Source organism: Berghia stephanieae, chromosome 3 (assembly GCF_034508935.2).
Source record: "Berghia stephanieae isolate SIO BIC M18660-M18661 chromosome 3, UCSD_Bste_1.3, whole genome shotgun sequence".
NCBI classification, from domain to species: domain Eukaryota; kingdom Metazoa; phylum Mollusca; class Gastropoda; order Nudibranchia; family Aeolidiidae; genus Berghia; species Berghia stephanieae.
Window position 1 is genome coordinate 4,805,720 of NC_088362.1, and position 12,272 is coordinate 4,817,991.

Sequence of the window (12,272 nt, forward strand, 5' to 3'; positions counted from 1 at the left end):
ATTCGTATAATAGAGAGAAAAGTAAATTAATTTCAATCATATTTGCATAAACATATCCACCCACACACACAGACACACACATTCACACACAAAGAGGATCTGTGTTAATCTCTGAATTGCTTTTAATCAAAGAAAAAAGAATGATTCGGGTCGATTGCACTAACAAAAGATGAGAATAAATAACAAATTTTACGCTAATGTCCTCCAATTCATGATCATTTATAAATATTTCCATCATTTCCCCTGATTCATAAAGGACAAAACTGAAATGAAATCTTTGCCATGAAAAAACAAAAAAACAAATCAGAATGCAATGACAGATCAGTCTGAAGCCTTCTGAATTCTTGATTGACAAATGTGTTATGACCTCCTTTCCTGCCCATGACTTTCAATGTAAACTTATAACATTGCTTTAAACCAGTGATCAAATTTGTTGGTGAAAAGTAAATATGTGCGGCTATGTGGTCTAGTGGTATGACCTCGCTTTCAGATTGGAAGGTCCTGGGTTCGAGCCTCGTGCTCGGTGCATAGTTTAGTCCTTGGAGAAGGCTCTTTACTCACATTCTCTCACCGTATTCAGGTGTAAAAGGAGTACCTGGCCGTTAACAGCGTTGTCTTTGTCCAAAAAATTGTAATATCGCCTAACAGGCTTCATGTCCCGTCCTACATGTTAAATGTTGATGTTGACCAGGGACCCCTTGTAAAGTGCTTTGAGCACATTTAGTGGATTTTTTTTTTAAATATGAGAATGACCTATATAATCATCATAGAAAACTTTTATTTTTCTACATTTTCAATTGACAAGAAGTGGGGGTCGAGGGGGGCAGGAGCCCCAGAGTGAAACTTTCCTAATACTGCACCAGAGCCTGATCCTCAGTTTGTCAGCTTCCTAATTTTCTGAGTATACAAACCTGTCTGATTGTGTCAGCATCAAACTTGAGCCTCTGCATCCAATCGACCAGGGTCTGATCGTGGCTTGGAACGTTGGCTTCTGAACAATTACTCTTATCCAATTCTGTAAAACAGGACAATCAAATAGCATGACAAATTACTACTTTTTGCTCATATTATAGTCCAGTAGATTTAAGCTAAAAAATAAACTAACTGGGAAGAAATTGGTACCATAATGTATATTAAACATATTTGGTTACACATTTGTATGCTGATTTGGATTTGACAAAACCTGTCGGATTTTGCAAAAACTAGTTTTGAGATACGAGCTAATAAAAGTAAAAAATCATTATCTCCACGATCTTCGTTTTTTTTCTCTTCATCGTTTTAATTATCCATCCAACTACATTCTCACGAAAGGATTTTACAATTTTGAAGCCTATCAATAATTTAATTTAGTTTTTACCTCTATCAAAGAGAAATACCTTCAAAATTGGCCTAATATTTTGCTTTTGAAATTTTTACCAAACCCCAACATATAACATATCATTCTTTTTGCTATTATTTGCTCTTTGAATTGTAAGTAAGTGTGCACGAATACAAGATACCATTGAGTTAGTAAAACAACTATGCATAGCTATAAACAAAATGAATAACGTGATAAGTAATAGTCCACATTTCCATTTACTGTCCTGTGCAAAATATTGTGCCATCAATAAAAGATAAAATCGGTTTTCTCCGTTTATCAATTTCTGACCCATTTCCCTTCAAATGTGAATAACTTCGGCCCTAATAAAGATACTTAAAAATTCAACTTGCATTTTGTTCAGAAATGGTGCCTAATAATGGTGAATAATAATATTTGATTCAAATTTTTCCGACATCCGATGGGTTTAGCCAGATCACCACACATTTTATGCTGAAGATCATACTAAAATTCCACCAAAATCCATTCATGAAAAAAAAACAAGTTAATAATGGGTGTCTTCATACTCCCTCTAAAATTTAGTGATAGTCAGTTTTTCAGCATTTTATTATTAATTATCATACCAAAAATGTAAATGCATGTTTGGTTGGTGCAACATATTATAATACCAAAAGTGCCTTAAAGATGCCTATGTCTCTTTGAAAAAAAATTTAAAGACTCAAAATCAGCCTCTATTTTTTTATTTAGATTCCCATTATCTCCATTCAAGGGGGGGGGGGGGGGGGGGAAGGGTCTATTAGTGGCAGAATGAATGCCTGGCAACTAAAGAGTTAAAGGAGGATGAGGAAAAGATAATCAATATCAAATGAACAGATCGTTTTCTTTTTAAATCAAATCCGTCTCCTCAATCAATTGATAACGCTATAGGATAATTACACAGACCTGCCAACCCTTCACATTCCAAAAGTGGAATCAGGACGCCTGAAAATAGGAATTTGAGACAAAAAATAGGAATTTCACCTCTTTCGCCAATTTGCTCTTTTTTTTTATACTTACCATTATCATCATTTTTGTAAATCGGAATTTTAGAGACAAGGGCAGAATAGAATAGTACAAAAAGGAAGAGTGAAAATAGGAATGATTCCGCCAAAAGCAGAAGGGTTGGCAGGTATGTTTACCGGCCATTTTAATTGACTAAGTTTTTACCGAGAGCTGGGGAGACCTCTCGAGATGGAGAGCTACTGCTGCTTGGTCCTTCACCTGTCATCATGACCCTGGAATAAAATATATGGAGGTCAATAGTTTTGTTTTGGTTTTTCAGGGTTTTACGGCGCTTGCAACACATTAAGGTCATATCAGCACCAGTAAAAAGGAAGAGAATGGGATAGTAAAAAGTTCTAGAATTACAATTAAAGCACCCAAGAAAAAGATACTACAAAGGGGAATTGGTTCAAATAGGAAACAGATGTAGATTCCAAGAGCATACTATCTAAGTACTTAGTTTGAGATCACCGAAACGTCTCATCCGGACAACAGCACAAGATCCCACTAAGTGGAATACACTCAAATGTTTACAAATCACATGTTAAAAATATAAAATAACAATACATACCAGAGAGAGGATTTACAAGGGAAAAAAAATAACATCTCCCAAAACTAACCATACATTTGACTGTTTCCCTCTCAGCCAGGGTATCCGGCCACTGCTTGGACAAAACCAAGTAATCTCATTTCAAGACACAGACAGAAAGCAAGTTGGAAAACAGATATAGGGGGATAGAAGAAACAGTAAGTGCCTCCCTGCCCACTATGGGAGGTCAGGAACCCCACCCAGTAGGTCAATAGTGAATTATATTTGAATCATAGTGTGTGATTCAATGGCTCAGCAGTACAGTGTCTCTTCCTGTCACAAAAGTCAAGCAATATTAAGCATTATCAGTAGCCAGATGGGTGACAAAGATAGCAGAAAATTCTTGGGCAACGCACTTTACACACATTATCCCACTGGACTCAGGTGTGAAGGAGTATCTGGCTACAGGCAGTGATGGACATTGTAAGATTGATAGTAGTAGCAAAAAAAAGCCTAGCAGGTGACTGGTACTGTATCACATGGAAATACGGGTCCATTTGACTTGCTGAGGGAATAAATACTACATTGTGAAAAGCACATTGAGCATGGTTAATTCATAGAAAAGCGCTATACACGAGTAAACGTTCATATTTTATTTATTTTCAAATGAAAATAAACAGTTGATAAATGTGACTCATTGTCTCAAAAAGACATTATGTCATAATAAATCTGTAGACAAGATGAGAATTTAGAAGTAACATGATAAGAAATACAAAGATCTTTTTAATGGAAGAACTGGAACTTATTCTCCACCATTAGGGATAGTAATTCACCCCGTTTCATATCTGTGACAAAATTTTCAATTTCCAGCACCTAGTTCATTCCAACATGGTTCCCTGAAGGGTCACTAATAAACATCAGAAGATGATTCTAAATTTAAGGACTGTTGTAGCTTGTTATAAAGTCTGAACTCCTAACTTACCTCAGTTGCAAAAGAGACATCTTTTTCTCTCTGAGTGATTGCTGTAAGAGACTTTGGTACTGTTTTTGGGTCTCAATTAATTCCTCTAAAAGTCTGGGGATAGAACAAATGATGATGATGACAATGATGATGACGGTGGTGGTGGTAGCGATGGTGATGATTGTGGTGCTTGTGATTGGCAGGGAATCATAAAATTGTTCTATCACAAAATTTTAAAATTTTGCTTCCCGAGGAGGAGTTGTGATTGTTATTGAATTATATCATGTAGGATTTAATAATATTGTTATAAAACAAGATCATTCTTAAATTCAAAATACACACATGTGTGACAAATCAAAAAAAAAAAAAAAAAATTTAATTAAAATAAATAAAAATAATGATAATAGTGTGACCAACCTCATGTTTTCTTCTTGTAGCCTAGCCCGTTGGCCGTCCAGTTCTGAGCTGACAGACTTCCTGTAGTTCTGGGCCTTTACAGAATTGGCAGATGAGACACCAGAAGTCATTCCATCGTCATCGGCTCTCGGAGTGTTCTCCGCCAGATTGGCGCCGAGTTCTTTAAAAACAGATAAGAGGTTAAACGCAATATTTAATATGTGGTGGAAAAAACCTTTCGCCAAAGAAAGATGTGGCTGGACTATATAAAAGAATGAACAGAGATTTCGGTTCCGGAGCTGCTACATAGGGCTAGCAACAGGCAGGCATGGAGGAAGACTGTAACTTCTGCTTCACGCAAGTCCCCCCAACGACCATCCTGTCATGGGATTGAGTGAGTGAGGAAAAAACTTGGTAAGACCCATTGCCTCAAAAGGTATTAAATTAGGTTGAACTCGTGGCTGAAACCTGGATTTACAGCCTGAAAACAAGACAGTTGGGTTAAGTCAATTTGTCTTTTTGAGGACAAGTAGAATAATTTCCTTAACTCTTATATGTCGTAATAATTTTGCTGAATTTTCGGTAATTAATTTCTGAGCCCTGCGGTGGATGCCTTGCAAAAATCTTAAATTACAAACTAGTTAATCATCATATGCCAACAACTACGAACGACTAATAATAAGTAAAATAATTTTGATATGTGTATTGCCTTACCAGGAGATAGAATAGTGATGGCCACTTGTACAGCTTCCCTGAGCAGACTGTCCAGGGCAAACATCCAATGAGGCTTGATACTGTGAGCACGCAGGATACTGCTGACCTATAGGTGACCGATAAAATTGAGCTTTAAAATTGAGCTTTATATAGTGCAAAATCCACTAAATGTGCTCAAAGCACTTTACAAGGGGTCCCTGGTCAACAGCAACATTTAACATGTAGGACGGGTTAAGACGCCTGTTTGGCGACATAACAATTTTTCGGACAAAGACAACGCTGTTAACGACCAGGTACTCATTTTACACCTGAGTATGGTGAGAGAATGTGAGTAAAGAGCCTTTTCCAAGGACTCACTATGCGCCGAGTGCAAGGCTCTAACCCAGGACCTTACGATCCGAAAGCAAGTGTGTCATACCACTAGACAGCATTGTATCTGTCAAAAAAATAATTGTTATAGCACCTTACAGGTTTTATGTCTCAATCCTTCAAGTCAAATGTTGCTGTTGGCTTGCGATGCCTTGTAAATCGCATTGAGCACTTTTATTGGATATAGTGATATATAGAATTTCTTTTGAGGTTTTCTGGCCTTTTTTTAAAATCCTCATTTTCTTAAAAATGACAGTCATGGAATTTTTTTTTTAAAAGAAGAGAGAGAAAAAGAGAGCACAAAATAAGAAAGATTTGTAGTGGTTATAGATAGAAGGAAGATGATGTCACTCAAGCCTCTGTTATTGTTTAATTTTTGCCATCCACGTTTGTGAGTGATTCTCACTAAACTGTATTAACCACACTATAAAAGTTCATGGTTACACATAGTTTTGTGTGTTGGTCCGTTATACTTCCAGATGGCAATGTTGTGAACTTCTCGGCCAAGCGCATTCTATCTATAGAATACTTACTGCATCCTGGAAGACATAAATCGCCAACTGGATTTCCATCAGGGCTGTGGCATCATACTGGACGAACTCCTTCAAGTTATCTGCATTGGGTCAAATATTTATAAGATTTTGAAATGCACAAAAATAAATTGCAGTGGAATAATAATAAGTCATAGACTGAAGGAGATGTTGAAAACAGATTGAGAATATCATATTGATAGAAGGAAATTGACGTCATTCTGTTTTTTGTTATTGTTTTCAGCCAGCCATTTTTACGAGTAGTTCTCACTAAATTTTATCAATCAGACAATGAATGCTTATGGTTACACATAGTTTTGTGTGTTGGTATGGAAAAACCGGCTGGCATAGTTATGATTTTTATAAAGTAAACATATGCATCTATATTTAATCTTCTCTTTTTTTTGGATTTCATTGTTTTGGTTCTTTGTCATTTGGAGTTTTTTTTTCAAGTGTATAATTACAAATGACATCTAGCGAATATATACACAACACTAATTGACAACAGGCATTCTAAACTACTCTTTGTGGCGTATATAGATATAACTATACATCAATAAAGTCAGTGTTATTCAAAGATTAAGAAAAGACTTTCAATTGTGGGACAGCGTGACTCATTGCTTCGTACCCGAAAGGTACAGAGTTCGAATACCCACTACGTTGTGTGGCCTTGAGCAAGTCACCTCACCCTAGCTCAGTTTGTGGTGCTGCACTGCGGCTGACGCCGGGATTATTCCAGTCTTCCCTTGGAATAGACCCTAGAGACAAATTTCCCCTATGGGATGAATAAAGGGAATTTTAATGTTATTTTTATTTTTTTTAAAACATACCAATGGCTTCCTTAATATCTGGGGTGGATTGATCCAGGATGTAACCTTTGATCCCCATTAGAAGGCGCATGAGGTGGTCCTAACACGAATGTAAAAAAAAACACCATTTACTAGATTTAAATTATAGGCATTCTTTTGACATCAAACAAGTCTACGATTCAAAAATAAAATTTTTGAAACATTTATATACTGACAAAAACAAATAAAATATGAAAGAATATATAAATATATTTTTTTAAAATAGTTCTTAAAAATGTAAATCTCCAATTCAAAAAAATAAACTTTAAATAAAGTTCTATGAAACTTCAATTTCCTATAATTGAAAAAAAGACATTCCTGATTTAAGCTCTATGAAGTTTCAAAAACCAAGTAAAATTATACTTTTTTAAAAAATCACAAGAAACAATTTAAAACCGACACGGGAATAGACGGTAGCTATGACAACAAGTAGGTAAACAGATTAAATGGCATGAAAAAAAAGAGATTGTAATACAGAAAATTATTTTATTTTATTTTAAACATAATATGACCTCTCTTTACACCCCCCGTTAATTTATGATATCAATAACTTAGTAATAAATAATAACGTGAAGTTGAATGTAAGCTTCAATTTAATTACAAAAACAGATCAAATGAACGTTTCGGGTTTCCCCTTTATCAACAAAGCAGGATGAATGAAACCCCACAGATGAATGAGATGATGTGTCACATAGCAACATAGTCACATCTGTGGGGTTTCATTCATCCTGCTTTGTTGATAAAGGGGAAACCAGAAACATTCATTTGATCTGTTTTTGTAATTAAATTGAAGCTTACATTCAACTTCACATTATTATCTCTTTCTTCGAGCTTCGAGCAGCAACATTTACAATAACTTAGTAAGACTTACAACGGAAAGTTTTGGATTGGATATAGTGGCATCTCTGTGTAACATCTCGAGCCAGCTGGTACAAATCTGAAATGAATGTTATGAGTAAGTACGATAAGCATACGTTTGATAGGAAGTGAAATACCTTCATATATGTATATGATACGATAACTACTATGTCACTAGTGTGCATCTTGTGTGAGTGTGTCTAGGTCAATATTGTATTGTTATAAATGTGTAACCAAATGACAAATTGGGGACAATAAAGATATATTATTATTATTATTATTGTTATTATTATTATTATTATTATTATTATTATTATTATTATTATTATTATTATTATTTATTATTATTATTATTATTATTATTATTATTATTATTATTATTATAAGGCCCATCGTCTCAAAACAGTATTATGTCGAGGTAAGTTAAATGCAAAATATGGAAGAAAAAAAAATAGTCCTTCAGAGTGATTAGGCCCATGGAGCTGGAGTTTATCCCAATTTCTATAGCCGAAAATGGACAATAGCAATTGCTTGCTATCTTTTGGATAGGATGCTAATTCTATCGCAAAGTACTTTCCACCAGATCTAACAGACCCAGCTACCCATTCACTGCTGGGTAGACAGGGGGATCAGAAAAGAAAAAAATATCGACTGCACCCAGGATCAATCTCAGTCCCTTTGCGAGTGAAGCTAGCACTCTACTAACTGAGCTATTTTGACCCATTCACGTTTCAACTATTTTGTTTTTGTTTTGGTTTTTGGTTTTTTGGTTTTAAGAGTTTTATGGCGCTTGCAACAAATTTAGGTCATTTCAGCACCAATAGCATCTATAAAAGGAAGAAGATGGCTTAGTCAAAAATTCGAGATTTACAATTAAAAGCACACACGAAGAGTATGACAAAGAGGAATGGTTCAAATTATAGGAAACAGATGCAGATTCCAAGAGCACACTATCAATGTCCTTTGAGATTACCTAAAAGTCGCATCCAGACACAAGCACTGATCCCACTAAGAGGAACATTCTCAAATGTTTACAAATTATGATATTCAAAATAAAAAATATAACTAGGACTCAGTCCCATCATTCAGATTAGAAAGCCAATGTGCTAACCATATCGCATCTACACTTATTGCTTCTGGTTAATGGGTCTATTTCTAAATAATAGTGGGCTATCTATCACACATTATAAAAAGGTTACTTGGATGCCTTTTGTAAATATAGATTCAAAAGTTTCATATGAGAAACACTCCCCATCTTGTTAACATTGTGAGCTAAATTTGGTTACGTCATGGCACAAGACCGAAGGGCTAGAGCTCAGGTTGTCGCTGGTTCGGATATGTAAGTAAGTAAGAGCTAAATTTGGCCTGGATTTTATTTTTTACAAAGCGGGAGAAAATAAACATGTGAGTTTTGAAAAATGACTGTAAAACTCCATTTGTTTGTCCTCAATTCCATGTGCAGCATTAGGGAGACCTTCCATAAGCTACTACATCACAAGTATTCTTGTTCTAGTAGGGGGTTTGGGAGGGGGGGAAACTTTTTTTTTTTTTTTTAAGTCTCCCACCCTCCCAAACCCCCTACACTAAAACTTCTAGTAGGGGGTTTGGGAGGGGGGAGACTTTTAAAAAAAAAGTTTCCCCTCCCCCCCTCCCAAACCCCCTTCTAGAACAAGAATACTTGGAATGTAGTAGCTTATGGAAGGTCTCCCCAGCATTATATCTCAATCTCATGTATGGGAAATAAGCCACCCAGCACTAAATTTGTGCGGCTATGTGGTCTAGTGGTATGACACTCGCTTTCAGATCGGAAGGTCCTGGGTTCGAGCCTCTCGCTCGGCGCATAGTTGAGTCCTTGAACAAGGCTCTTTACTCACATTCTCTCACTGTACTCAGGTGTAAAATGAGTACCTGGCCGTTAACAGCGTTGTCCGAAAAATTGTAAAATCGCCTAACAGGCGTCATGTCGCGTTCCACGTGTTAATTGTTGCTGTTGACCAGGGACCCCTTGTAAAGCGCTTTGAGCATGTTTAGTGGATATTGCACTATATAAAATCTCAAATGACAGAGCGTTTAAAGATTTACCTTTTCAGAATCTTTGGACAGAATTTGTACAAGCGTTTGTCTCCGTTCAGAGACTTTCCGTAGCAAATAAAATCCCCCTTCTCTGCTGATTGTGCTTTCGTGAGAGTCGATGTCGGGTGATAGTAAATAGCTTTGGACAGGGCTGGTGTCGGTTGACAAGTTGGACTCCGAACTGGAAACAAAATGAAAAAGACAGGAAAATTGCCAACAACAACAAAAAAAAAACAAATTCTTTTTTCTTTTTCTTTTCATTTTCTTGTTTAACTTGAGAGGGGTTTAGTGTTATTTATTAGTTCACTCAATTTAGTAAACGAAAGCTGTGCACAGGTTTTGTTGTGAAAGTAATAGAAGCGTACGTGAAAATAATACAAATAAACTACAATTATTAGTATAATATGACAAAGTTGTTAATCTACATTGAAACATCCAGGCTATTTGTAATTGAAAGGGCATTATTATTTGTAGCTTTGTTCTGTATAGACCTAACACCAATGATAATAATAATAATAATAATAATAATAATAATAATAAATAATAATAATAATAATAATAATAATAATAAATAATAATAATAATAATAATAATAATAATATAATGATAATAATAATAATAATAATAATAATAATAATAATAATAATAATAATAACAATAATAATAATAATAATAATAATAATAATAATAATAATAATAATGAAATATATTTTTATCGCACAGCTCAAAGTGCACAAACTACATTTACACACACACACACACACACACACACCTACATACACAGTGTGTGTGTATGTGTGTGTATGTGTGTGTGTGTGTGTGTGTGTGTGTGTGTTTTTGTCTTTTGGGAGGATTTTTTTGTTTTTGTTTTGTTGTTTTATTTCTTTTGTTTTTATTTTTAAAAATTTTATTTTTTTTCATTTTGTGTGTGTTTTGTTTCGGTCTTTTTTCCGATTGACATCATATTATCCTACTACAAACCTTATATAAAATATGGTCCCATATAAATATAGATCAACATTATTATATAAGGTACCGAATGTGATTCATATGTAATATGGGGAAGCAAGACAAGCATAAAGCACATCATAACAATAATGGCGAGAGAGAGAGAGAGAGAGAGAGAGAGAGAGAGAGAGAGAGAGAGAGAGAGAGAGAGAGAGAGAGAAAATGAGGCATCCTATTTATCACTCCTTTACTCATTCTTATCAAAGAATCAAATCTGCTGTAATGTGATAAATTTAGGGGACTGAAATAAACGTATTTCACATCTAACAAGTTCATGTTTTATTTCATTTTATCTTTCAAACCTTTTTAATCATACTTTTCATTGTTTGGAGATAAAGATAGCGGGAGTAAATCTGACTCATGAATGAACAACACAAAACAAACGACGTTTCGACCCTTGGCCTTTTTCAAGTAAACACAGAATACATATATATTTATATTAGATTGTCATAATAATATAGGCGAAAATTTTTGTTGTTCATTCATGAGTCAGATTTACTCTCTGTATCTTTATCTCCATTTTACTGACTCATTTAGTTCAAATTAAATGGTAAAATCGTCAAAATAAAAGAACAATCACGATCAAGTTACATTACAGTCTTTAAAACTCAAAAGTTGTGAAGTAAAAAAAAAAAAAACAAGCAACTCATAAGTTCTCTTTCTATTCAGAATCAAAAAGAAGGCTTTAATACATTGGCCAGTGAATTTACCACGAGGCCATTGGCCAGTGAATTTACCACGAGGCCATTGGCCAGTGAATTTACCACGAGGCCATTGGCCAGTGAATTTACCACGAGGCCATTGGCCAGTGAATTTACCACGAGGCCATTGGCCAGTGAATTTACCACGAGGCCATTGGCCAGTGAATTTACCACGAGGCCATTGGCCAGTGAATTTACCACGAGGCCATTGGCCAGTGAATTTACCACGAGGCACAGTGTGGCCATGCAGTGAATTTACCACGAGGCCATTGGCCAGTGAATTTACCACGAGGCCATTGGCCAGTGAATTTACCACGAGGCCATTGGCCAGTGAATTTACCACGAGGCCATTGGCCAGTGAATTTACCACGAGGCCATTGGCCAGTGAATTTACCACGAGGCCATTGGCCAGTGAATTTACCACGAGGCCATTGGCCAGTGAATTTACCACGAGGCCATTGGCCAGTGAATTTACCACGAGGCCATTGGCCAGTGAATTTACCACGAGGCCATTGGCCAGTGAATTTACCACAAGGTCATTGGCCAGTGAATTTACCACGAGGTCATTGGCCAGTGAATTTACCACGAGTCCATTGGCCAGTGAATTTACCACGAGACCATTGGCCAGTGAATTTACCACGAGGCCATTGGCCAAGTGTGATTACTAAGAATAATAAGATATTTACAAACATCAATTCCCTCTGTGAATTTGTGATTGTGAGGTACAATCGATTGAAATGAAGCAGAGGGTAAAAGAACATTTGAATCCAGTCTTCAATTGCAAATGCCTTAACTCACTCAATCCTAACACTGACTATATCCGTAGTTTACCCGGGGTTACTTTTACCCCATGCCTATTTATTACATTTTTTTTAGACAAATTATTTGCATAGCATCAAAGCTAATGTTTTTAGTTTTTGCATGTT

General features: G+C 35.7%; 1 protein-coding gene across 7 annotated transcripts in view; it reads right to left on the reverse strand.

Annotated features, from left to right (window-relative positions):
• The window catches only part of LOC144967056 (mitogen-activated protein kinase kinase kinase 15-like), a 74,879-nt gene that overhangs the window by 5,356 nt on the left and 57,251 nt on the right, over positions 1-12,272 (reverse strand). For all 7 annotated transcript variants that reach the window (XM_078903841.1, XM_078903846.1, XM_078903845.1 and 4 more), the window contains 9 exons: positions 9,647-9,818; positions 7,578-7,643; positions 6,689-6,767; positions 5,862-5,941; positions 4,960-5,065; positions 4,267-4,426; positions 3,871-3,963; positions 2,525-2,592; positions 912-1,015 (listed from right to left, as the gene is read on the reverse strand). In XM_078903841.1, the coding sequence (XP_078759967.1) occupies positions 912-1,015; positions 2,525-2,592; positions 3,871-3,963; positions 4,267-4,426; positions 4,960-5,065; positions 5,862-5,941; positions 6,689-6,767; positions 7,578-7,643; positions 9,647-9,818 (928 nt within the window). The remainder of the gene's footprint in view (positions 1-911; positions 1,016-2,524; positions 2,593-3,870; positions 3,964-4,266; positions 4,427-4,959; positions 5,066-5,861; positions 5,942-6,688; positions 6,768-7,577; positions 7,644-9,646; positions 9,819-12,272) is intronic.